The 26,900-nt window shown below is 50.2% G+C and overlaps 1 protein-coding gene across 3 annotated transcripts; it reads left to right on the top strand.

Annotated features, from left to right (window-relative positions):
• The first annotated feature begins 35 nt into the window (after nucleotides 1-35).
• Nucleotides 36-25,115, top strand: si:dkey-92j12.5 (multiple PDZ domain protein). 3 transcript variants are annotated; one of them, XM_055512198.1, is made up of 44 exons: nucleotides 36-932; nucleotides 1,600-1,692; nucleotides 2,152-2,318; nucleotides 3,219-3,446; nucleotides 3,689-3,757; nucleotides 3,918-4,040; nucleotides 4,163-4,246; nucleotides 4,814-4,921; nucleotides 5,003-5,105; nucleotides 5,175-5,266; nucleotides 5,653-5,866; nucleotides 5,986-6,060; nucleotides 6,546-6,625; nucleotides 6,730-6,876; nucleotides 7,405-7,590; nucleotides 7,689-7,850; nucleotides 8,261-8,470; nucleotides 9,081-9,224; nucleotides 10,221-10,344; nucleotides 12,310-12,508; nucleotides 14,637-14,939; nucleotides 16,121-16,318; nucleotides 16,883-17,060; nucleotides 17,790-17,900; nucleotides 17,996-18,067; nucleotides 18,499-18,564; nucleotides 19,039-19,138; nucleotides 19,675-19,883; nucleotides 20,260-20,351; nucleotides 20,432-20,519; nucleotides 20,655-20,747; nucleotides 21,173-21,247; nucleotides 21,336-21,647; nucleotides 21,861-21,944; nucleotides 22,023-22,216; nucleotides 22,311-22,458; nucleotides 22,537-22,608; nucleotides 22,708-22,831; nucleotides 22,935-22,978; nucleotides 23,252-23,374; nucleotides 23,707-23,811; nucleotides 23,900-23,982; nucleotides 24,070-24,193; nucleotides 24,301-25,115. In XM_055512198.1, exons 2-44 carry the CDS (start codon nucleotides 1,680-1,682, stop codon nucleotides 24,445-24,447), a joined length of 5,673 nt encoding a protein of 1,890 aa, XP_055368173.1. In that variant the 5' UTR covers nucleotides 36-932; nucleotides 1,600-1,679; the 3' UTR covers nucleotides 24,448-25,115. The 3 variants fall into 3 exon arrangements, with proteins under 3 accessions (XP_055368173.1, XP_055368158.1, XP_040927772.1); XM_055512183.1 differs by having other exon boundaries at nucleotides 22,537-22,650; nucleotides 22,735-22,831; XM_041071838.2 differs by having other exon boundaries at nucleotides 37-932; nucleotides 22,735-22,831.
• Nucleotides 25,116-26,900: the final 1,785 nt, after the last annotated feature.

Below are 26,900 nucleotides of genomic sequence, written 5' to 3'. Positions count from 1 at the left end.
AATCCTGCCTGGGGGATGCGGAGAGGAGAGAGAGAGAGCTGAAGTGGGGTGTCTGGTGGAAAACATGGCGCTGGATCTGGCTCCTAAATATCTGGACCTAGGGCTCCACCTGCCGAGAGGAAACACGCAGGGGTTCCCAAAGTTTCCCAGCGGGGACGGGTTCCGCCCGTTGATTATTAAGACCCCACCCACACAACGCGGACTCGGTCTCATTCAAACAGCTGCAACGCGACATATGGCTGTGCGTGATTTTCGATTTGGCTCGGGGTGCATGGAAACCGTTTTGATTCGCCTCTGGTCGTTGACGTATTTTGAGCTAATGAAATAGAACAAAGGAGTATTTAATTATTATATGCGCGGAAACCATTAAACGACGTGTTACGGCCGTAGCTTAAGACCCATAAAATGAATATCACAATTCATCTTAAAACAGGAGTCTGCTGGAAAACCAGGCCAGTAAAACCTTAAACGAAAGCTGGAATTTAAACATAAAAATATGTTTTTCCGCTGCGTGCGAGCGCTGAAACCCAGCGTTCACCGTCCTCGCCGGTGAACTTCAGTACTGGTCCTATCATCTCTCATTGGGTGAACTGGCACGGGCGCCGTCTAGTCAGCGGGCCTCGCTGAAACGCATTACGGGATTACCTCAGGCTACGTGGTCGGGGATGAGCCGCGTGCGCCTCAAGATCAGAGGGTGACATGCGCACTGCGCGGCGCTCTCACCAGGCGCGGACGCGGCGCCCGGGAATAAGAAAGCGCTCCGGCTGCTTCTTGGCGCCTGCCCGTCGTTCAGGGGGGCCTGTTATGACTCGTCCCGCCGGCAAAGACACACTCGCGGTCTTCGGTGGAGGTTCATTCGCCCTGCGCACCGGATGCGCCGCCGTTGACGCTCAGCGGGGACCTGTTGATCGTGCGCCGGCGCTGCGATGGAGGTGAGGCTGCTCTGCGGCGAGCGCGTCCGACCTGATGTCCGTCCGCGCGTCACACTAATGTGTCTGGGTCCGTTTTAAAGAAATTAACAGATTGTCTTGTAGATTACATATCAAATTAGAGGCTCGCGGGCCCGGAGTGATTCCTGTAAACCATTTCTGTTCTGAATAAGTCACTATCAACAGGTATAAGATATTGATTTCATTAGTCTGCCGTGAAGGGCACATAAGTAGGCCTCCTGCGATACCCATCGTGCATCTCTTAATTAGATTTCAGATGAGACATTGTCTTTTTCCAGCTCATCTTTTCGCAAATCAAATCATGTCATTGGCATCATGCTTTGAAGCTATACAGGCTCCCCCCCCAGTCAGAGTGGTCGGGAGGCCATGTGTCGCTGGTAATTACCATCACTGGCTGATAAAGCCTTTTGGAGGAGACTTAAATCCTGCTAAAGAGCATTAGTTGACAAGCAAGGCGATTTCAAACAGGCCCCGGGACTGAACGTGACGCTCGCAGTCCAACATATGTGGAAGAAATATGACTCAAACGCTAATTGGCTTTCGCACAGGCGGGTTTTGAGATAAACAGTGAAGGAGACGCTTCACTTCAGAGTTAGCTTCTGTCCAAGGCCTCGTTAAATCACCGGCGTTTCGTCGATTTCTCTTACAGGTGCCGAACGGAGAAGAATGACGCGTGACTAGGTCAAAAGGTCACGGCAACGATTCATCTGAGCTCCCTGTCAGACGGCGATGGAAATCATGGGTACGTGCTTTGGAGCGGCGTTTAAAGCCAAACGTGTCCCTGTAACCTCGGTAAGACTCCCCACCGCCGCCATCATCGGGCTTACAATTAAGGTGTCAGGCCCGGCTGCGACTGCCAGACGGGAGGGAATAGTTACATGTGCAGGTGGCGGAGGACTCACGGTCTGGTCGGTAGTCAAAACTTTGCGGTGAGGAGTTTACAGGGTCTTAACCTCCTGCCATATACAATTACAGCAACGGCGGCTCGTGCTCATTAGCTGCTGTTCCACAAAATAAACAAGGGCAATATGACCTGACTCACCACTTGGGTATTTCTTTTTTTTTTTTTTTTTTTTTTTTTTTCTTTTTTTTAGAGTTGGAGAAATGGCCCACGCTCCCTCAGTGTCACCTGTGTTTTACTGTGGCCACACTTTAGAGCCCCCCCCCCCCTTCCTGATGCACTTGTGTGGACTCTCCGCAGACACGCAGCGTGCGCTGGAGGCCGTGGAGCGGCTGCAGGCCAAGCTGCGGGAGCGAGGGGAGGCCCCGGCGCGGGAGAAGCTGTCGCTGCTGAGGACCGTGCTGCAGAGCCCCCTGTTCCACCACATCCTCAGCCTGCAGCAGGCGCAGCGGAAGCCCCCGGTCAAGGTACGCGGGGGGGGGGTTCGTCGGCATCGTTCCCGAAATACTGGATGCGGGAACCGAACTGGATGAGTAATCAGCTTACCTAAGCTTAGCGCTAAAGCCCAGAGAGAGAGAGAGAGAGAGCGAGCGAGGAAGAGGTCTGCAGACGCCGGCGTCGCCCTCGCGCGTTGGCTGCGCCGCGGCCCCCGACGTCCCGACCCGGCCCCATGCTGTGATTTATGACACCGCCCAAGCCTTGCACTTGCATGTCAGTGGCGAGCATCACGGCCGCGTAATTGCCTTTTGTGGTGCGCTGTAATGGGCTCACCCCATGAGCCGAACCCTCCACACACACACACACACACACAGGCTTTATTACATTAGCGGGGCGGCATCGCGCCGTGGCCGAGCATCTCTGCATTCCAGGAAACACAGGCCCGGCGGAGGTCCAAAGGTTTCAGAACCTTTCTCACATTTCGACAGGTGTCGGCGTCTCATGTGTAGTTCAGCAACGATGAAAAGGGACCCGTGTCACGGTTAGGAGCTAGTGTTCCTGCTGCTCACCCATCTTTTTCCTCACTGTTCCCGTTTTAAACCTCTCTTTTTTGTATTTTTTGTTCTCCTCCTGACACACATTAACCCCCCCTCCCCACTCCCCCCACCCCCGTCTCTCTCCTCCATTTATCTTCATTGTCTCGCCGTGCCCTCCTTTCCCAACTTCTTTATCCTTTCCATTTCCCTCCATCACTATCTCCGCCTCGTCCCATCCTTCTGTGTCCCCATATCTCCTTATTTCAATTAATGTGTCCACCTTTCAATCAACCCCCTTCCACATCTCTTTCCCCCTCCCCTCTTCATCATCCTCACCGTGGTTCCTTCCCCTCCCCCGCGTCCTTCAACCCTTCCATCCACCGCTGCCATCAGGGGAAAGGCCTTTCCAAGTCCGTGTCCATGAACTGCGGCCCCTGCCTGGGAATGGCCCTGGGTCTGAAGGCGCTGAGCCACAGTGACTCCTACACGTGGGCCATGGAGAACCACGGCTCCAGTATTTCCAGGTCCTTGAACAGAGACGGCAGCGCCTCCTCTCTGGGCTCGCAGGATCTGTGCTTCTCCGACAGCTACCCAGACAGCTGCATTCACACCGAGTCGCAGGTGCAGTATGTAAAACATCCATCATAAGTGAGCTGTAACATTAAAAACCAGACTTCACAGAGGTTTAGTAAAGGGGAGCAGCCTCATTTAACGGTAAAGCATAAAACATCATCTTTTAAAATGCCACATTTTATATTAGCAGATATCGTCTTACTGTCTTCCAGCTAATCGTAAGAGGCCGCTCGGCTAAACCAATGTCCCTTCGGGTTTGTTTTATTTTACACGTGACATTTATTTTTTAGTACTGCACTCCCCCTCGAATCACTCGCACCATGTCCATGGGGAGGAACCTGTCCGCTATTGCTCACGAGGTACAGTACAGTAGCTGAGATGCGAGGTGTTACTGTAGCGTGACATGTGTGACGCTGTAGACAAACAGAGGAATCAAACTCAATTAACACTTGAGCCCGTTGTTTCCCCCGCTTTAATTACAATGGATTTTCCCTGCCTCTCTAACGCCTGCCGCTCCAGAGGCGCCACGTGGAGATGATAGAGCTGAGCAACGACGGGAAGGGGCTCGGCTTTGGCATCATCGGAGGCCGGAGCACCGGAGTCATGGTCAAGACCATCCTCCCCGGAGGCGCCGCCGGGCGGGTAAGCCCGAAGCTAAGCTAAGCTAGCTGTCCCTGGTGCCGATGGGGAGACACTTAATGGCATGGTGTGGGTTCCCTTTATTACATTACTACGCTTAAATTGTCATTCACGCCACTTTGCAGGACAAACGCCTGCGTAGCGGCGATCAGATTCTGCGCATCGGAGATACAGACCTGGCTGGAATGAACAGCGAGCAGGTGGCACAGGTGAGGCGCCAGTTTTATGACGACCAGTAAACGAAGTGATAATAACTTTATAATAAGTAAAGGGTAAGCAAGTAAAAAACAATAAAAGGCTTTTATTTTGTAGCACTGAAGAACACAGGTTGTTTATTTGTTTCATTTTATTTTTATATTGAATTTTTCAGTAATTGTTTTTGGACTCATTGTTGCTCTTTCAGTCAATAATAGAAAAACCAATCCATCAAGCACCGGTGGGCGTCTCCTGGCCTTAAAACACAAAGACAAAGCGATATTTGCGCTTTTTGAGCAGTTTAACCTTTAATTGTTGTTTTACAAGGGAAAAGACTTGTCGGCGAACGATGAAAAGGACTTTGGAAAATGTAGTTCCAGCCGGCGGCTCGGGCCTCTTTGAAGAGCGGCACGCCGCTTTCCTGCAGAACAACCTGTGACGGGCCCGCGAACGCGTCGAACCCAACGAGTGCCGCCGTCCATTTTCTAGGCCAACTATTTCATAACAGATTTCTCATTTTTTATTCATGGGCGCGCGCGCGTCCCCCTCTTCATCCCCGCGCAAATGACCATCTGGCCCAGGTGCTGCGCAACGCTGGTAGCAGGGTGAAGCTGCTCATCGCCAGGGAAGTCACCAAGGACAACCACCTCTCCTCCCCCGCGCTCCACCAGGACGGCAGCGACGGGAAGGTGTGTGCGTTTGGAGGCCATCGCAATAGTAGTGTTCATTAAAGCTCACAGATTGTCTTTTCCTGGGACCCCGTTTTTCAGCTCGACGACTTGAACGATGACTATGAGTTCAGCGTGCAGTTCACTAAAAACAGCCGTGGCCTGGGGTTCACCATCTCCAGCTACATAGGAGACTTGAACTCTGGTAGATGCAACACAACACGGGTGCTGATGTGTGTTAGAGCTGGTTCTGACCCACTCCCCCCCCCCCCAGTCTACAGCGCCGGCGTCGTAGTGAAGAGCATCGTGAGGGGCAGCAGCGTCGATCAGGACGGCCGCATTCACATCGGCGACATCGTTCTCTCCGTGAGTTTGCACTACAAAGAACAGCAGATGTTTTTATTTTTTTATGAAGACAAATACCTTGTTGTCTCAAATTTAGTCTAAAGGATTTGAGCGTGTAGGAATGTGCACCGTCTGCAGCTTCAGCCGCTACACACACACACACACACACAAACACACACACACACACCAATTAGACTTGGTTTTAGCTGATGAAGGGGAATCGTTCCAGTTTTCCTTTTACCTCCATCCATTTCTTCATCATGTCTCGTTTTTACCTGTTCTTTCCATCTCGGCCTATTTTTTTATCTTTGATTACTATTGATTTTTTTTACTTTCCTGTTTATTCTACCTGCTCTTGCCATACCTCCATAAATCCACTTCACCCACTCCCGCTCTCTCTCCTGCAGGTGGACGGCGTGAGTCTGCAGGGCTGCAGCGAGCAGAGGGCCATGGAGGTGCTGAGGAGAACCGGGTCCCTGGTCCGACTCCGGCTGCTGAGGAAGGCCGTGCGTCTCAGCCACATCCTGCCGCCGGTTCCGCCGCTGCAGCCGCTGCGGCACTCCCACAGCTTCCACGAGGGCAATCCGTACAAAGTGTCCCTGAACAAGATTCAAGAGACAGGTGCTTCACGTGGGCCGAGCGCAAGTGATCGACCCGGTCTCCATCGCGTGTGGACTTGTTCTGATGCTGCTCAGACAGAGGACTTACTGAGGGTCCTAACCTGTTCCCCTGTCTCTCAGGAATCTGCTCCCTGCGCGAAATCTCTCGACGGGCGGCGTGCGCCCACAGACGTCCCTGGCGCGATTCCAGAAATGGTGAGACAACCCCCCCCCCCCACACACACACACACACACACTGTGCTGCGAGTGGATCATGGCACAGAGTGTGATGTGCTGATTGGGCCCGGGGAACAAGTGTGTGGCAGCGAAGCGTGTCGCTTGGTGGGAGTCTATTTATAGTGTTGTGCAGTCATGTGTTGTTCCAACTCATTCAGCTCAGTCCAGATGATTCGTCTCTTGCCCCGCCTGCGTACGTGGCTTTTTTTAGACGGCGGATTTTTGGGCTTGATTAGAGAGCACAGTCAACTAAGCCCTGATTGCTGAGGGGCTTTAATAGATGAATGAGAAAACATCAGCATGCCAAGAAATCACAAGATGGTGGGCGTGAACACGCACAAGTGTGTGTCTGTGTGTCTGTGTGTCTGTGTGTGTGTGTGTCTTTTTGCTAGTTGAGTGTTTGTGTGTTGATACAAACAACACAAGGAGAATTGTGTGTTCATATATGATGTGTGTGTGTGCAGGTGTAAAACTGACACCAGCTGAGGAGGAAGATCTGAGGAAGAGGTGGCAGCATGCAGTTGGCCCCCGATATGAAGTCATAGTACGTGTGCCTCAGGGAGATAAGAGCGACTCGTAACATAATAGCACCGCATGGATGCAAAGGCCCGGCTCCTGCATCTCATCAGCCGTCATCTGCTGTTCCAGGTGTGTCAGCTGGAGCGTTTCAGCGAGACCAGCGGCCTTGGCATCAGTCTGGAGGCTCGGGCCGGACATCACTACCTCTGCTCTGTCTTACCTGAGGGGCCCGTCGGACAAAGTGGCCAGATCTTCACCGGGGACCAGGTGTTGGAGGTGACCGTCCGACCAGCCAGCTGGTCCCTGCCCCTGGCTGTGTGATGTAGATGTGATATGTGTGGGGCCGATTATATATACAGCATGGGATTAGCAAATATCTTTACCCAAACCTTGAAGTAGTTCTGTTCAGTGAACACCACAGTGTCACGTACTGTGCACTAGTCAGCATTTTCCCTGAGGCGGCAGAACCCAGTCGTACGGAGGTGGATGTGAGTACTGTGTGTGTGTGTGTGTGTGTGTGTGTGTGTGTGTGTGTGTGTGTGTGTGTGTGTGTGTGTGTGTGTGTGTGTGTGTGTGTGTGTTGCCCTCCTCCCCCTCCTGAGCCAGTTCAGGCACCCACATGCATCACTCATCGTGATGAGCAACCTAAAGTACAGCAGGCAAGCGTGACTTATAGGAAACACTTCAGACAAGTGTTGCATAACAAAAGTGTCTTCCTCTTTATCTTAATAATCACCAACTACGACGAACAGTAAATAAAGGTCTGTGTACAGCATATGCACAGTAAGCGCTGTTTCCCGGCAGGTGAATGGCACCCCTCTCATTGGAGAGTCGCATAAGGAGGTGGTGAACATACTGAAGGAGCTGCCGGTGCACGTCTGCCTGGTGTGCTGCCACATCGTCCCCCCGTCAGTGCTCGACAGCGATGAGGAAGACGACGACGAGGCCGGCCTCACCCTCAAGGAGCTGCTGGCTGAGTTCAACGACAAGGTGAAGGAGGAAGGAGGCACGGAGGAGATGAGGCCCTTCCCTGAGCTGTGCATAAATCGTCTCTCGTGTGTTCTTTGTCGCCTCCTCACCCGTCCCAGTTGGACCAGGGCTGTGTCATTCCCTGCCCTACGGCGGAGGACATCACCAAGCGCGGCGTGCCCCCCATGTCGCCTCCTCTGGCCATGTGGGAGAAGGAGGCTCAGGCGGTGGAGCTGGAGAAGGGCGAGTCGGGCCTGGGCTTCAGCATCCTGGACTACCAGGTCAGACACGTCCCCCTGAGCCCTTCCACAAATAGACAGCGGGCTAATATCTGTGCGGCTTGGTCAGGGGGAGCACAGAGGACCAGCGCCTTGGGTTGCACAGAGCCTGTAAAAGTCCCAAAATACCTACGGAATATATGACAGAGCAGAAACTCAGAGAGGGAGAACTTTGTCAGTATATGCTTTTTTATCATCATGCTAGTTGTTTTGTCCTTCAGAAAGCTATTTATTGTTGCTACAGTTGCTTTAGCTCAGTGGTGAACACTAATGCAGTCTGTTTAGTAATGTTCCTCGAGTGATGCTTTATTATTATTTAATTTGCTTTTCTTCTTAATATTAAGTCACCCTTGTCTTGAGTGACCTTGAGTGACCTTGAGTGACCCCTCCTGTGCATGTGTGCTTTCCCTCAGGATCCAGAGGACGCCACTAAGACGGTTCTGGTGATCCGGTCCTTAGTGCCTGGAGGTGTCGCGGACCGAGACGGCCGCCTGCTCCCCGGGGACCGACTCATGTTTGTTAACGAAACCGACCTGGAGGGTTCCAGCCTGGATTACGCCATCCACGTCCTGAAGTCCACCGGCTACGGCCCCGTCCACATCGGCGTTGCCAAACCTCTGCCGGTACGCGACCGTCCGGTGATTAAGATGTCGTTGTTGCTTGTTTTGTGTGGAATTAATATCACGATCAGCGCTGCAGTATAAACGTAGCTTGTTGTAGTTCTGACATCATTTACATCATCATTTGCAAAACAGAAGCCGCTTTTTGCGATGTTTTCACCATCATTAACGTTAAACATACAAATGTATGCATCCCATAAAATCAAGAGTGGATTCATTTTTATTACTTCTTCCAACTTCATGAAGCCAAACCAACACTTTGTAGTCGAAACAAGTGTTAATATTTCTATAGATATGCACATTTACAATTATGTAAATGAGTGTTTCCCTCTGCTTCTTGTTTTGCTCTGTGGCTTAGTAACAAGGAACAGAGAATCCAGTTACAGGCCGCCTGCATTTTTAATGCAGCCGAGCGATGAACACAATGCTCGCCCAGAGTACAGACGGTAGAGTGGGGCCGAGCAGCGAGGGGGTGTCCAATTTATAGTGCGCTCTTTCCTCTGCTTCCGTGTGAATTCGCCCACTTTGAAGCCACGCAGACGTTTTCTTTCTTTTTTGCCCCTGCTCCATGATTTGAGCTTGAGTGTTTTTTGTTTTTTTCCCGCGTCCTCAGCTGGAACTGTGCGGCGGCCTGACGCCCATCTCGGAGCGGAGCACCCGGGCCTCCTGCGACGACAATGACAGCCACACTCAGGTCAGCCTGCTAGCGGAGGCGGCCGATGCTAACAGGGTCGTCCAGCCGTGTCACACCAGGACGGTAGGTCACGCGGCAGCGCTCTGTCACAGCACACCCGCCGTCTTCGCTCATTTAGGCCTCACGCGTAATCACACTCTATCAAAGAGATGTCAACTCTAAGCGTTAGCACATTAGCTTTATGGTACAGGGATAAAACACTGCGGGGGACGCTCACAGTCGTAATCCTGCAGCGAGTCGCCGTGGCTCATTAGCATGCAAACTTGAGATTCCGCTGGTCGCCATTTTAAGGAGATAAGCGCGCCGGTGTCTGTTCTCCGGGCTCACGTTCTATAGCGTATCAGTATCACTGGGTCGGCCATAGAGAAAGTGTTTAGTGTCAAAGGCTTGTTCCTCCATTGTGGCCCCAACTCAACCGGACTGACGCAGCCTTTTGTGTCGGCTTCTTACTTAATTACCAACAAACTCTTCTGAAAGAAAGGGCTTAATGCGGGCACAACACTGACACCTGCTACACACACACACACACACACACACACACACACACACACACACACACACACACACATCAAAGCCTCCACCTTGCCCTTCTACCTCTCTGTGAAGGGACCAGACAAGCGCTTTACATCCCAGAATCACTCCGGAGGCCTTCACCCCAGAGCCTTAAAGCTGCGGGACACCACTCCACAATAGGAGTGTCAGGCTCAAATGGAATACAGCGTTTAGCTGCAGTTTTGCATTGTTCCTCCTGCCTCCATCGCCCGCTGATGATTACCTGGTTAAGGTGTGTTCAGGCCATTTTAATGCCTCTGACTCCCTCACCACAGTTTCAGCTCACTGACGTATTACACCTGCTGAACATCTGCCCCTCTGCCTAAATATAGGCCCACAGAGCGGCTGGCAGCCAGAAAACTTTCCCTCATGTTTGACATGAGTGTGTCACCCCCACCTGCTCACTCTCACTCATGCCTGCTCTCTCTGTCTCTCTCTCTGTCTCTCTGTCTCTCTCTCTGTCTCTCTCTCTCTCTCTCTCTCTCTCTCTCTCTCTCTCTCTCTCAGGACAACCAGCTGCGCAGCCGCTTCAGCATCATGGAGGATGACGTCAGGCCACGGGCCCCGCCTCTGCCCGCCCGCACCAGCTTCGAGAGGACAATCACTGTTGTCCGGGGCAACCGTAGCCTTGGTATGTTCTCCGTCTTTCTCATGGTGATGGTGTCTTGGTGTGTGTACGTCGCCGGCGTGGCGCTAATGACGCTAACAAGCGGCGGCGATGACGGCTGCCGCGAGGGAGAGTGTTGAAGGGGGTTGTTTCTCACACCTGAGGGCGGAGGTGATGCCTGTGTGTGTCTGAGAAGCTGGTGAGGGCATATACAGAACTAGTATTGAATCAAATTAGAATATTTGATGTTTGAACTGGACTTGGCAGGGGGCAGACAACAGGGTAGGAGGCACTCCTGCACTTTCAACTCTGGTCTCTATGCAGAACATAAGGAAACAAACTCATTTGTATTCTACAAACGTGCTCTCATGAGCAATATGGTGTGTGTGTGTGAGTGTGTGTGTATGAAAGTTGATATTATGTTAATAGCTAGAGAACAACCAAGGTCATACCATCCAGTGTCTCACTGCATTGTTTGGCTTTAATGTCTTTAAAACACTGTAGCTCTGTAGACGTCTTACTGTCATGTGGTTTGGTGGTAACTCAGATGTGAAGAGTTTACAGATGTTTTGTGCTTTCATTTACATTTGAAGCAGAAGCTTCCATGTGGGCAGAGGTACCATCTGTATCTGCACGGCTTGAATGTGGGGGATTTTATACCAGCACGACTATTATAGTACAAACCTTTTATTCTTTTTGTACTGCTTAACTGTCTTCCAATTATTAGGTGCCATGTACGCTTATATAAGTATGACTTAATGCCCAAGTGTTGAGATGGCAACTGTGTGCATGGTGAAAGAACAACTCTAAAGGCTTTTTGAGCAGCTTGTCAAAAGAAAAGTGTTGATGGACTGGTCTGTTTTTTCTTGCCTTGCTTGTCTAAAACATGAAAATCAGAAGCCTATGCAGAACTTTGCTTATTATTGGACGGTGTCAATCCATCGCACCTGTTGTAGATTTGTGGTTCCCTGAAGACGCTCGGTTGGCGTCACAACAAATAGATTTTGACATATATAGACATTTTCATGTAAAATTCAAATCCAAGTGTTTGTAACAGAAAAGATGTATTTTAATGTTGTACTTTAATATTGAAGCACGTTTAGACTTTGGACACGTTCAACAACCAGCATGTGTGTCTTCTGTTTGTCCTGTCCGTGTCAGTAGCTGTGTCTCCAGGTGATTGTATTCCAGGCACTATGATTGTATTGTAATTTGAATGTGATACAAAAAAGCAATAAACTATTCATTTGTTCAAAAATAAGCACAAAGTCATTTCTTTGACCGACTTCAAATTCTGTACGACCATAGTGTTGTGGATGTGCGTTGTCTTTAGATACGTGAGACGCCGCTCCTCTCTGCAGTGTGTGTGTGTGTGTGTGTGTGTGTGTGTGTGTGTGTGTGTGTGTGTGTGTGTGTGTGTGTGTGTGTGTGTGTGTGTGTGTGTGTGTGTGTGTGTGTGTGTGTGTGTGTGTGTGTGTGATGCCTAACTTCACCTGCCACTGCCTGTTTCCATTAATGAAGCCTTTGTGTAATCCTCCTAGTGTCCAGTGTAATAATGCAAACGTCGGGTGTTTGTGTGACTGGCATGTGTTACCTCTCCGGTCACCTGTGCCCTCTGCCCTTTCTGTGTGTGTGTATGTGTTCGCTGTTGTGTGCTTTACCTGAGTGTGACCGTGAAGGATGGGGCCGTGTGCGTAGCCATGTTTGTGTGCTAATCTGCCTAGTGTCTGTGTTGATTATGCTGATTCTGCCGCTGTCAGGTGTTTGTTTGGACTGTCTGTCTGTCTGTCTGTCTGTCTGTCTGTCTGTCTGTCTGTCTGTCTGTCTGTCTGTCTGGCAGGAGTTCAGCGCAGACTTAGCCAACCCTCCACTCACCTGTGCTGGTGTGTGTGTGTGTGTGTGTGTGTGTGTGTGTGTGTGTGTGTGTGTGTGTGTGTGTGTGTGTGTGTGTGTGTGTGTGTGTGTGTGTGTGTGTGCGCGCGTTGGCAGGGATGTCGGTGAGTGCTATCAAGGACGGCTCAGGCATGCTGGTGCGCAGCGTGGTCCAGGGGGGCTCTGTGAGTCAGGATGGCAGGCTGGGGGTGGGGGACGCCATCTTGGCCATCGACGGAGAGCCCGCCTCCAACCTGAGCAACGCCAGGGCCCGGGCCATGCTCCGCAGACACTCTGTGCTGGGGCCAGAGATGAGGTGAGGAGCCGGTCATCACTGCAGCATCACAAAAGGCCGCCATGACTCTTATTAGGACACGATGCAAACGCACGGAAGCATCGTAGCTTCCCACTGGAACCGCTTGTTCCCAGTGTTCCAGGGTTTCGGTTGCATGTGCATTGTCCCCCTTCACATTTTGCACAGACTTACCTCCATCTTGGACACTGATAGGATCACAAAAGGCAGGACAGAGGATATTTTAGTAACACAGTAACAGTCCTTAGTCAAAACAACGCATGAATGCAACCTGTTGCTCCACAATGCTGTGCATCTTAACGTAATAACACATGAGTGACGGGTGCTTTTTTGATTTTAATGGAACCATTGGTTTAGCGATGACAGAATGTTGAGAAAGCGCTGACGTTTTAAATGCATGTGGCGCATTTTGTCAATCCAGCCGGTTATTTATAACTCCGAGCGTTCAAATGCACTTTCCCCCGTGCCATAGTTCAAACACGTCTCTGCTGGAAGCACACGAAAGCGTCTTGGATTTGGAGAGAGACTATAAAAAAAGGGTCCTGTGGGAACGCGGAGAACAATCAAGCGCTGGGAAAGAAAGTAATTGAACGCTGCTCGCATTTTCTGGCTCTTCCCGTGTGTGTGTGTGTGTGTGTGTGTGTGTGTGTGTGTGTGTGTGTGTGTGCGTGTGCGTGTGCGTGTGCGTGTGCGACTCGAATGAGCGAGCATCCGCGGGAGCGCCACATAAATCTAAATGTGCGCTCTGTGCGGCCGCACACATGACTTCGCCTGCATCACCTCGCAGGAATGAGCTTGTCTCACAGCGCATCTCCATTAGCATCTTGTTTTTCGACTGAGGCGCCACAGTCACGTTAAATTAGATTAGATGATGAAATTCCAAAGATTGCCTGAGGGGGAAATTGGGTAAATTATTACTTGTTCCAACATCAGCAGTTATGACTTCACATTGACAATGCTTGTTTGGCTGATTGGAAACGCGCCCCACCTCCAGCACCCTGCCGCCCCACAGAACACCCACTCACTCGCTCCAAACCTCTCTCGCCCCGTATCTCTCTCTCCCCTGCTTTTACTAGCACAGCTTTTCAATGGTCTAACCTCTAAAAACACCTTTTTCCTGCTATGGGAAATATCTCTGAATAATTCATCACTCATCTCACCTTGAACAGTGCGTTTGTGAATAAAAGAGCCTTTTTAAAGAGCCACTCACCGACGCACATGCGCGCAGGTGAACTCACACACACGGGCACACACACTCACACTCACACACACTCTGCGTTGCGGGATCACATACGCGCGTAGCACAAAGACCTCTCACACGCTCACGCATGCGTTTCTCACAGCGCTGCAGACGAGCGAAGGCGGGCGAGTTGCTTTGGCAACCTCACAATAAGAGTGAGGGCTTGTCACCATCAAAGTGGCTCTGTCGAGACGAGACAAGCCGTCCGCGCGGCTCGGTCCGGCCCGGCATCACGTGTGCGGGGATGAAACGGGCTTTGGTTCTTCCAGCGGGTCCCAGAATCGGTCCCGGCAGCGGCTCACGGCAGTGAGCGGTAGGTGGGAGGAGGCGTTCATCATATCCTTGACATCCGTCAGCTTGGATCAGGGCTTTGTGCAAAACACGTTGTTGTTATTATAAATGCGTCTCGCTCACAAACCCTTGATGCATCATTTAGTGACAAAAATATGCATTCACACCTCCTTGTATTGTTTTTCTGCGGTGATGAAGTGGGGGCACATCTATAATGTCAACGCCATTAAAAGTAAATGTTAGCGTTCGCTTAGTGATTGTTTGGCAAGTCTCAAGTAATAAACAAACCATTAGCAGCTGAGAAATTACTAATGATTTTCAGATTTATTACCATTATTTAATAGTCCTGGCCAGTTTTCCTCTCACATACTTAATTCTGCATAACCTTCATGCATATAGACAGTTTAAAGCCCAAATTCGGATTGATTTAGATTCAGTGAGCAATTTAGCTGAGAAACTGAGCAGATACGACTGATCCCTGAATTCCCAAGATCCTTTGTCTTGGTCTTCGTCGTCAATCGTGCAGATTAATGTGAAACCTGTAGTGATATGAATATTTTAAAGCCTCTCACTTGTTTTCCCATATTCCCCTGCTCCCAGCGTCACCTATGTCCCAGCACATCTGGTGGACGAGCACCGCGCTCGCGTCTCTCTGCCTCCTCTGGCGTCCGTGGAAGCGGCCAGTGCCTCCCCCTCGCCCACTCCACCCACCCCCTCTCCAGAACCTCCGTCGGGCCCGGCCAGGTCTCCCGGTCCGGTCAGAGCCGCAGCTCCGGCTCCGTCGTCATCCACCCTTAAACCGCCCGCATTTCCAGCTGCAGCTCCAGATGGGGCCGCGTCGCCCTGTGCTCCATTCAAAGGACCACCCGCGGTCTCCAGCGCCCCCCCTGCCCCCGACATAAGGTAACGCACCACTCAGAGACCTCGGCGTTATTTATTGTGCCTCCCCTCTACTCAGGCCCCAGAGCACAAGATTAATGTGACCCTTTACTACACACTGCTGTGTTTTCCTGCACTGACGCACAGTCAAGCCCTTTAACGCGCGTTAACCTGAGCGTGTTTGAGTTTCCCAGCACCGTAAGTCACATTAACGGCCTGAATCCGGCTTTAAACGCCGCCTCCTCCAGTCCGTATTTTCACTTCGCCGCTCTTTCTCGTGGCAAAAGGCAAAAAGCTCCTCTGAATGTTGAATATCTGAGTTATATTTAGCCGCTCACTTATGGATCTCAGTGCTGACTGTCAGCGAAAATGAATTGTTTCTCTTCTGTCTGTCCCTGCCTTCGCTCCATCTTTGTGCCTCTGCCTTCCTCCTCCCTCGCCCGCTCCCGTTCGTCTCTGCAGCCTTTTCTTGGCTCTTATCTTCCAGCGCCGCCGCCTTTGTCTCTCCTCCTCGCGTGACTCGCTGCGTGTACATCTGTCTCTCATCTCTCCGTCCCTCAGCCATCTTGCTCTGGTCTGCTTTGTCCTTACCTTATTTTCCCCCTCTTGCCTTCCTGTCCCTCGTCTCCCGGCTGCTCTCGCTCACACTGGTGGAACCATTTGTTCTACCCTCTTCTGTGACTTAACTGGCTATAGGCTCCTGCTGTGCAGATAGCACCACTATCACTCACCTCCACAGGCTTATTACAGCCTCCACCGTTAAACATATTCATGAAAAATTCTCTTCTTCTCTACCTTCTCCCCTTTCTCTCGCTCTCACACACACACACACATACAGTGTTCAGCGTGTTTGTTCAGAGATATACTGTACACACACACACACACACACACACACACACACACACACACACACACACACACACACACACACACACACACACACACACACACACACACACACACACGCGCGCTTTAGGGAACTACCTTCCTGTGACCTCCCTGGCAGAAAATGTGTTCTTTCAGGGCTGCTTTCAGTTAAAGCTGTGCACCATCTCAAGGCCAGTGTACAACTCGCTATTGGCCACGTGTCACAGTGTGTGAGGGCCGAAGAAAATGAGAGAGCGGGCCAAGATACCTGAAACACGAGCAGTGGTGACGTCAAATGCAAATGATGTACAGTTGTGTGCTGTGCTGTTCTCCCCCAGTTGGAAGATTCCTAAATATCTACCTCAAAAGTACATGGGAGGAAGGAAAGAAGCCGGCAGCGAGGAGATGAAGAAGGACAAGATTAGCGCAGATTTGAAAGTGCCGAAGCTGGAGGTGGAGATAAAGGTGGACGGCAAAGAGGAGGGGAGTGAAGAGCGTCTCCCTCCGGCCGCTGTGTTGTGGGATCAGCCCAGAAGGTTGGTGCTTCTCCTTCATTAGGTTTAACCCCCGTTTTCCAGTTTCTCCCCTTTTCGCGCAACCTTTTTGCGCGTGGCGTCCCTCATCCTCTTAAACTGGAGGCGGCTTAGCAATAGCCTGGTGTGTTCAGGTTCACGTTCGCCTCAGGAACGCAGCGCAGACTCGACATGTTCCCATTTCTTAAGGCCCAGAGAAAGTGACTACCTTCCCCGGCTGCATTTATCACATTTATGAGTGTGTCCCGCAAGGATAAATCACAAAAGCTGCACTGCATGCAAAGACCAGCTTTGTGTGTCTCTCCCCAGCAGGTATAATATTCCATTGTTTTGACTTAATCTCTGAAACTCTATCCGCAGCCCTAAGCTGAGGATAGAGGGAGACTTAAGGAAGAACACCCACTGGATTAATTCTCTCCCTTGTGCATGGTTGCATTAGCATTTCACACCAAACAGGTCGTCATCAGGCGTGATTATTTTTAGAGGGAATTTTATGGTGACTGTACCCATGAAGGAGGAAGGATCTGCAGCCGTACCATGTTTAGATGTTCCTGCTTTGTGCTTCAGTGTGCTGCTGACTCGAGCTCCGGGACAGTCTCTGGGACTCAGCATAATGGGAGGCAGAGGCATGGGCCGGAGACTGAGCACTGGAGAGATGATGAGGGGAGTCTTCATCAAGCACATCAGCCCTGACAGCCCGGCAGCGCATAATGGCACCCTTCGGGCTGGAGACAGGATACTAGAGGTGTGTGAGTGTGTGTTAGTGTGTGTGTGAGTGTGTGAGTGCAGGGTTCGCCCTGTCTGCATGTGTATCGCTGAGTCAGAGAAAGCGACACGCTTCCAGATATTACAGAAAACAGTGTGTGTGTGTGTGTGTGTGTGTGTGTGTGTGTGTGTGTGTGTGTGTGTGTGTGTGTGTGTGTGTGTGTGTGTGTGTGTGTGCGTGCAAGGAAACACAAGAGGGCCCAGTAATGAATAGTTGCATGTGGCTGCTGCATGAGAATAGTTCCATACCTGGAAATCCTATATACAGTAATAATATGTGTGTTGTGGCTACATGAGCAGTTCTTTAGTCGTCTGTATTATGCTTCACTCAAAGTTGATGAATTTTGTAATACATAATTATGGCTGGGACATTTTATTCACTCCAGGCCATCTATTCAAGGTTCAGACATATTGTTATTATATAATGCAGCAATGCACAATGCATGTAATGTAACACAGCACCCAGACATTTAAAAAATGTGACATAGAAGGATAATGGTGGAATGGAGAGCTACTGTACTATGTGACTATGAGTAGAAGCCAATGTACCATACCGACACACCATCCAGCATTAGGACATCTGCAGGATTAGTTTTATTGGAGGTAAACGACTGGAGGAATGTCATCATATTGTTGTAACTGTTCTTATTTGTTAGGTAATTTCACCACAAGCCAATAACTTTGAGGTAAACGGTTTGTCCTGGTGCAGGTGTGTGGCGTGGACCTCAGAGATGCCAGCCACGAACAGGCAGTGGAGGCCATCCGCACCGCTGGAGACTCCCTGGTCTTCCTGGTTCAGACAGGAAACCCTGGTCCTCAGGTGCTGCTTCCGTTCGTCTCTGTCCTCTCAGACTGACACTACGGCTGCATGTTTCTCACACACCGTGTCTGTATCCTACTACGTCTGCTCCTCAGTGTCCTCTGCTCACCAACCATGGGAGGCTGACTCCATCCCCAACACCGCAGCCCAGCGCACACGGCAGCAAGGTACTGCAGCGCGCACACACACACACACACACACACACACACACACACACACACACACACACACACACACACACACACACACACACACACACACACACTACTCTCACTCTGCTGCCTTCTATTTTAAAGGAAACAGGAAAAGTGTGCTGCAGCATAGAAGCATTGATTATTACTGTCTTTGTAGTATCAAAAATGATATGCGCTAAATTTAAAATACCCACTGAAAGGAGACCTAAGCTGTGCGGCTCCTGTTCCAACACAGTCCACTGCGATTTGGCTGTGTATGGAAAATGCTATGTATATACCATATTGCACAGAGTATAGAGTGGTGAGTCATTCACACCTACACCCAGACAACCTTTAAAGGGTTTCGTGAGCGGTAGATCTCTATTTTGGTGCAACGTGTCTGTCTGTGTTTCCCCTGATTGTAGGACGCAGAGACCCTCAGTGGTCTGTTCCTCTCCCCCACCAACCCCTTCACTCCCACTCCCTTTAAGGTCAGTGCCGGCATGTAGTCGTGTGTGTGCGTTTATTTGGGTGCATTAATGTTAGAGACAACCTCACATTAGCATTTACACTGAGCCAACATGCAGAAATGTAATTAACGTGCATATTTGGAGATAGAACCCTTGTAGTTCAAAGTCGCTCGCAGCTACCTTGTTTGTTCCATCCCTTTGTTTTTCCCTTTGATGGAGATGCATACCTCTCTAAATAGACAGCGCATTCTTTTGAAGTTATTCCTCCACGCACTTGTAAAGTTGGTTACAAAATAATGCATGATTCTGGTCATCTTTCATGTTATTTATAGCTGAGATTAAAACTGCATTCATTAATTCCCCCTGTTCATCAGCCCCCCCTCCCGCTACTTCAAGCACACTGAAAAAGCCTCAGGGACAGTCCGACTCACGCCTGAAGGACCCCTGAGGCGTCGCCAACTCTGCCTGTTCAATAATGCAAAACCTTCTCCCAAGGTGCCGTCGCCAAAGCTCGAGAGGAAAGGCCGGAGGAGCCCCGCGACCGCCCCGACGCCGGTCACAGCAGGAGGCGAGGACGCGGGCGACGCGGGCCGGAGTGAGTCCGTCACACGCATCCCACGGACGCACAAACGGCTTTTAGCGCAGGTGTCATGATGCCCTCCGGGCCCCCGAAAAACACTGTGCTATAGAAATCTATTACAAAAGGAACAGGCTTTAGTATTATGATAAAAATGTCACAAGTCTCACACGCTGGGAGCATTATTTAAAGGTCTAACATTTGAAAGACACCATGAGCCAAATGAGCAATTTGTTTTAATGCCACTCATATGTGAAGCCAGTTGGCTGGACCCACAATTAAATCTGCATGCATGGTGGGCTGCAAACACAAAAGCCTGAAAGACCTTTCTTTCCTCTGCACTCTGCTCATTTGTATGGGTGGATTTTAGCTTGCAGTCGGAGCTGAGAGCTTGTTCTGTGGTATTTAAGTCGCCGCGCTCGCCGAGTTATCGGAGACGCCCCGCGGAGGCAAACAGAGATGGCGTTAACGCTCCGTGTTGCGCCCGTTCGTGCACGTTTGCGTCCGTCCCGTCACGTGCCGCTCCTGACGGCCTCCCATTCGTTGACTCCCAGGTAAGATGCTCCAGCGCTACGGCAGCCTGTCCGGGAAGCTCCACATGATCGAGCTGGAGAAGGACCCCGCCGTTCCCGGCCTGGGCATCAGTCTCACCGGCAACAAGGATGGCTCCAGGGCACGGATGAGCGTCTGTGTGGCAGATATAGATCCGCAAGGGCCTGCCGGTTTGGATGGGAGGATACGGCCTGGAGACGAGCTACTGGAGGTATGGGAGGAGAGGAAATGGAAGCAGTGCGGGGCAATGAGGGATTAACAGATAAGAGTTTTTTTAGGAGCCAAGGTTGGCGAGAGAAAGACAAAATACCCGAGTCAAAAGAGCAGTGGGTTGTAGATAGGAGTCATGGATGAGTAGGGAGCTCTGAGTACCTGCACAGTAGATTTATCAGACAAATTACCATGTGAAGGGTGGTTTGTTCTGGGCTGGATCCTTGCAATGAGCAGTCATGTAATAGAGATGAGCAGGGAAACTGGAGGAGAAGAGGCCCGAGGAAAAAGGAGGGAGGGAGGGAGGCAACGATGGCTGTAACGCTCAGCAACCCAGAGATGGAAGGACTCGGGGATGATTATTATCTTTCTTGTAGATCAATGGGCAAATCTTATACGGCCGCAGCCACCACAACGCCTCCGCCATCATTAATAATGCTCCGTCCCGAGTCAAGATCATCCTCATCAGGTAACATGCGGAGGGCTTCTCTAGCGAACAAACAGGATGCAGTGACGCGGGTGAAGCACACATTGGTGGTGTTTTAACAGGAACGGTGCGGCCCTGGGTCACATGGCGCAGCGCGAGGACCCCGACCCCCAGAGAGACTCTGCAGAGCAGCGTATCGTCCTACCGCAGGTACGGCTCCACTGAACCGTGCCATTATCGGCTGCCTGGTGGCAGCGAGTGGTTGTAACGGGATCTTATTGCGACATTGTGACCGTAATGGAAAGGGAAGAGTAATTTCTCGCGTGTGTGTGTTTCACTCCCCAGGACGGCGTCGGCCTCGGCCTCCTGCTGGCGGACGGCGGCTGCAAGGGTCAAGCGGTGGTCAGGTCTGTGACGCCGCACGGCACGGCCAGTAAGGTGAGGCATCATTATCATTGGTTACTGCCACGTGCCTGAGCCCATCAAGGAAGGAGAAGAGGGGAGTTCTGCATTGTTGCAGCTCGAGGCTTCCTGTCGCACACAATCGGTCAGGACGGGGGTTTATCAAGCCAATAACCAGAATAAAGAGGGTCACACCAGCTTCACATTACTGTACAGTACATAACGCGCCATGTGATGCCTCCAGGAAATTTTTAAGACTAACCCAGAGGTGATGAATTCCATTTTCAAGTGATGTCATCATGGTAATAAACTTTCATGTAGGCCCCCAGGCAGCAATTATTCTGATATTTGTCCAGAGGCTATGTTTGATTTTGAATCTCTCTTCCTCTCCGTCCTCGCGTTGTATACATAAATTCTGCTTCCGCTTCCACTTTTTATTCATAGCTCTCTGTCTTTCGCAGGACGGCACAATGAAGGTTGGAGACCGAATTGTGGGAGTGGCCGACGAACCCGCGGCCGGACTCTCGGCGGACAAGGTAGAAACGCGCTGACGCGGACGGATTTCGCTCTCCAAGGTCGCGCTGATTCAGTTCTTTATGACTCGCTTGTCTTCTTCCCATTCAGGTGTCCCCTTTGATTCTCAAGCATCAAGTCACTGTCAAACACTCCGTCGGCCGGTCCAAGACTCTCCCCGCCTCCCCTCCGACTCTGCCTCGTCCTCCCGCTCCCCCTCAAACCCTCCCTGCTGCCTCCCCCTCCTCCCCCCTCACCGTGCAGACCTCTCCCCCGGGAGGCCCTGATTGGTTGGCAGACGCACCCACAGCTTGGGACTATCTGAGCTGCCCGATAGCCGTCGGCGGAGAAACGACCATAGAGATCCGTAAAGAAAACATAGGACTGGGCCTCAGCATCGTAGGAGGATGTGACACTCTGCTGGTATGATCAACCGTTACATGTATTTAAATACACTCCTACTAATCAATAATAATTAATTTTTGTCAGTTTTTAAAAATTATTAGTATTTATTCCATCACTCTATGTAAGTTCACGTGTTCCTTATTCCCATAAAAGCGCATTAACGACACAAATACTGACTGGGTTCAGCTCCATTATTTAGGTCCCTATAATAATTTCGGAACGTTCCACCAGGGGGCAGTAATAATACACGAAGTAAATGATGGCGGAGCTGCTCAAAGAGATGGAAGACTACAGGCTGGAGACCAGATATTAGAGGTAAAGCACTACTGTGAGTTCTAAGATACTACCCTGATATGAAGAACTTGACTCATTAAACTGATATTCTCGTCCCAGGTTAACGGCATAAACCTGCGGCAGGCCACTCACGACGAAGCTATCGGCGTGCTGCGTCTCACCACCCAGCGCGTCCGCCTCTGTGTCTTCAGGCACCAGGACGCCTACCGGGAGGAGGACCTGTGGGACGTCTTCACCCTGGAGCTCAGACCTCGTCCCGGAGAGGGCCTGGGCTTCGCCACCGTGGGCAAAAGGTGCAGATTGTTCCCAGGCAACTGCCAAATTATACAAAACAGCAGGTTTACGACTCAATCAATGTGAAACCTGCTTTACCCCCCCCCTCAACAGTAATGACACGGGCATCTTTGTGTCGGACATCGTCAGAGGAGGCGTGGTGGATTCAGACGGAAGGTTGTTGCTAGGTGACCAGATCCTGTCCATCAACGGGGAGGACGTCCGGGCGGCATCACAGGAACATGCACAGAAACTTTTGCAGGTCAGACACATACAACAATAGCGAGACATTAGCGAGTTTTGTTTTTTGGGGGGTGTCATCGTGTCACGTGTCGTTCAGAGCTGCAGCGGAGCCGTCCACCTGGAGGTGGCTCGTTTTAAAGCCGGGGTGCAGTGCTCACAGCGGAGCCAGGTAACATCAGCAACTATAAACCCAGCTCATTTGTGTACAGTAGTAAGTAGTCCAACCACTCAGAGGCTGCCATTTAACAATCATATTCTGTGAACGTAGGAGTATTTTAAGTTCTGTTTTATCCAGAGTGAAGACTCTGACTGTTCCACCCTGACCCCCTTAAGCGGATGTGATGCCTCTCATGGCCACCAGGCGGAGACAGACCACAGAACTGGGAGCTACAGTGAGTGAGGAAGTACTTCAAACAAGACTTAGATCCTGCTTTTTGTTAGGTGTCTGCAGTGTAAACATTTTAAAGATGAAATTCATTTATTTTCCCCTCACAGCATTTCAAGACAACCCCGACATTAGAAAAGTAGTCATAAATAAGGTAAACAACACAAGAATAAAATAATGTATCTTTAATTTGTGCAGCAGTATTTTTAAAACAGCAATATTGATGGTTTTCAGCAAATTAGAATTTCACTGTGATCCAATTCTATTCTTTTCATTGCATAAAAAACACAAATTACAGCTGCACGTCTTATATAACCTCCTCGCTGTCTGCGTTTGGACACAAGAGCCGAGTCATGTGCAGAATCTGCCATGTGATCTGCTGGTGCTGTCCAGCAGGGCTTATAATGAGTGTTTGCTATCATCACAGGGTCCATGTGACTCCCTGGGCATCAGTGTAGCAGGAGGAGTGGGTAGTCCCCATGGCAACGTGCCTCTTTTTATAGCTGCCATGGATACCAATGGACTGGCTGCCAAAACACAGCAATTACAGGTGGGGAGTGCCCGTGTACAGTATACAGTGTGTGTGTTAGTGTGTGTGTGTGTGTGTGTGTGTGTGTGTGTGTGTGTGTGTGTGTGTGTGTGTGTGTGTGTGTGTGTGTGTGTGTGTGTGTGAGTGAGTGTTCTCATCATGCTGCCGCCACAGAAATCAGTTTTTGGGATTTGTGGCAGCAGAAGGTACAGTCCTTTTAATTTAGCCCACTCTAGATCCTGGTTCAGAGCTGAATGTACAAATTAAAGCATTTACAGGTACCTGTACAGTAATAATCACAGCGACCGGCTTTGGCCCCGCCCAGTACTGGTTAACGCCTGTGTGTCCACTAGGCGGGAGACAGGATCCTTAGCGTTAACGGCGTGCTGACGGAGGGAATGACGCACGCCGAGGCCGGCGTGCTGCTGACCAGCGCCAGCGGCAGCGTCAGCCTGAGGGTAAAACGCCGCGTCGTTACTGTCAGAACAGCGTTGTTAATGAACGGACCTGATGCCTCGTCTTCGTCGTGTCTCTGTCTGTAAATAGGTGGCGTCCGGTTCTGGTCCGCAGGAGCACGAGCAGGCGCCGGAGCCGCCCTGCAGCCTGCCCTGCTTCCACAACAACCTGTGGTGAGAAGCTGCCCGCTCGCTTGTAGCCCCCCCCCCCCCCCCCCCCCCCCCCGGCTGAATAAGGACATACGCTCCCTGTCCCCACAGCGCTCGCATGTACAAGACCGTCACCCTGGACAGAGGCTCCTCAGGCCTGGGCTTCAGCATCGTGGGAGGCTTCGGCAGCCCCCACGGAGACCTGCCCATCTATATCAAAACCGTCTTCAGCAAGGTGAGAGAGCTTCGTTATGCAAAGAAAGGCTGCGCAGCTTTTACCAGAGGCTCGTAATCATTTGGACATTAGTAGTATAACATTTGGCCGTGTCTTGTCGCGGGCAGGGCGCAGCCGTGGAGGACGGCCGGCTGAAGCCCGGAGACCAGATCATCGCCGTGAACGGACACTGCCTGGAGGGCGTGACCCACGCCGAGGCCGTGGAGGTTCTGAAGAGGACCCGGGGAACCGTGGTCCTCACCGTGCTCTCCTGAGCCACGGCCTGCTGGGACCCGCACCAGTGTCCCGTAGTCCGACTGATTCATAGAGACGATTTAGTTTAGTCCCACTTGCAGATACAGGATAAACTCACACGCGATATTAGGTCTGAAGGTGGAACCTCTTCACAGTCTGCTGGTTCTTCATCCGTCTCACACCCTGACCCTCCACATGCCAAGTGCTTCTGCCAATCTTCCGTGTGGCAATCAGCTTTTCAGGACGTCATCTCGACTTTGCTCCCTCGTTGTTAGAGTCTAATGGTTAAATGGGTAAATGTGTCATGCTTGTGTTAGTGTTTAGGGCGTTGCATTATATGTATTGCCACCTGCTTCAATGTGCTGTCTTATGTTAAACAGGTAAACTTAAAGGAACGAGCCCACATCTGTCAAAGCAGCTGCTATCACCAGTTACTTCAGCTTCGTGATTGATTGATTTAATTTATGGCTGTTTTCATTATCTCAGTAGCAATAAATTATGTGCATTTCTTATTTTATTTAGAAACCTTCTCCTGTTTTATATGACTTTATTTATACTGTGACATTGATGTTTCGTTCGTTTCTTTCACGGTACAGTATGTGAGTAGTCCTCAGAGCCGCTCTGGCCTTGTGTGACGTGTACAACTGAATGTACTGTGAGTGATCTGATTAAATTTCCATTTATTAGACTTTTGTCTTTCTATAATTCAGAACGTTTTCAGCTGAGCTGTTGTGATGGATCGTCTGCTCTAAAACCTGGAGCTGAGCTCTGAGGACACGTTCGTACAGTATCCCTTAGCGACTATAAGGTTAAATGAGCCTCGGACCAGAATAGACACCAGTGTTTCTACATCTGGCATTGAAAGTTGCATTTTTGGAAGATCAATGAGCTGAACTGAACCTGGGGTGACGTCATTTCCTGTCTGTTTTACTGTTTCCTGGTAATAATCATCGTTACTTACACTTGTACCTATGCTTTGTGTGTTTAAGGCTTCCCTCTTCATTCTTGTCAGACTCTTGGATGTCATTTGCCTGTTTACTGCTCTTGAGGTTCGTCTTAATGTCACATGGTGCTGCTGTGGAATCATGGATGGGTATTTCATGATATGGCACACACAGAGACGAGTCTTTTAGACATAACCACTCATACAGTGTGTGAGTTTCTTGGAGTTCTGATCGTACAGTCTGATTTTAGCAGGTAGGAAAGATCCTCCCGCTCTCCTCCACACAGCGAGGGTGGATCAGACTGCTACTGAAGCTGCTCCAGAGCAGACAGTGTGTGAGTCCAGTGGGTGAGAGTCCTGGTCCAGGATGGATGTGAGTTTAGCCAGGACCCTTCTCTCACCCACCTCCTGCACAGAGTTTTGTGTTTGAGCTTCTCTTCTGCATTGCATTGATTTTATGTTGATTAACACTGTATTTATCCAGATTTCTCTCTACACTGGTTTGCCCCTATTATATGTACAGTATGTGTAAAATATCACTGTCAACATACAGTATGATATTAATCCTATTAATCCCATTCAACGTGATCATATGTTATTGGCCACTGACAGGAACTAATGTGTTTTTGTTGCTTTTTTGTCTCTAAAAACGTAAGCTAAACCCACAGATGTCACAGTGTTTGACTTTCACAGGCGCAGAGCAGAATGAAGTGTTTGGAGAAAAACTGAAATCCCTCCGATGTTAAACAAGGGCATCTGGGCCTGAAGTCACATTTAAAGCGCAAATGCAAGAGCTCCTTTTTCTCCTATTTTCCAAACCCAAGAATTGCGTTTAGCTTTGAAGCTGCTTCATTGTCGCGGTTGTGCTTTTTGTCTTTAGCGCGTCCTCTTTTACTTTTTCCTGCGTGTATTTGTCAAATATTAACGCATTTTCAAAACGGCTCAGGTTTAGTTAAGGTGGTAGGAGGCTGTGGGTGTCATCCTGGAACAACAAGGCACAACGTCTGTAAGTCATGGAGCAGGGATTAGAGCACAGAGAAGGATTAGTCAGAGGTGTAGTATCTCACACAGTTTAGTAAGAACCAAGAATGAACCCAGTTTGTGTTATGTTTGTTTTTAAGAACAGAGTTCTCTTTTTAAAATTGCAGAAGTTAATTGCAGTAGTTACTGGTGACAACTTGACAAACAATACATTTGCGCATAAATGTCTCATTTAGGAAATAGGAGGCATCTAGGGACATTGTGTCTGGAGCCTCCACATTAATCAAAGCCATCTGTTCACATTGCTGGCTTTATTGAAATGCAGCCATCAAACTCCGCTTCATCCTCCTCCAAATGAACAATGGCCTTACAGAAAGAGTGGAGTGAAGAGGGTTCTAAGATGGAGAGAGTTTTTTTTTTTTTTTTCTACAAAATGAAGGTCCTTGTGTAAACAAATGGAACTCAGACACAGGAGCTGCCTTATTAAGCCCTGAAAAACAAATGACACGTTTTAAAGAGTTTCTTTGCTTGTTTCTCCTTAAAGCTTGC

Source organism: Betta splendens, chromosome 1, assembly GCF_900634795.4.
Source record: "Betta splendens chromosome 1, fBetSpl5.4, whole genome shotgun sequence".
Taxonomy (NCBI): domain Eukaryota; kingdom Metazoa; phylum Chordata; class Actinopteri; order Anabantiformes; family Osphronemidae; genus Betta; species Betta splendens.
Note: the sequence above shows the minus strand (reverse complement) of the source record. Positions and strands in the feature narration are given on the sequence as shown.

Bases quoted from the DNA above. Each gene is read 5' to 3' on its own strand.
- si:dkey-92j12.5 (XM_055512183.1), top strand. The intron at 22,217-22,310 runs GTGCAGATTGTT...CCCCCTCAACAG, and splicing joins TTCGCCACCGTGGGCAAAAG to TAATGACACGGGCATCTTTG. The intron at 23,375-23,706 runs GTGGGGAGTGCC...TGTGTCCACTAG, and splicing joins CCAAAACACAGCAATTACAG to GCGGGAGACAGGATCCTTAG.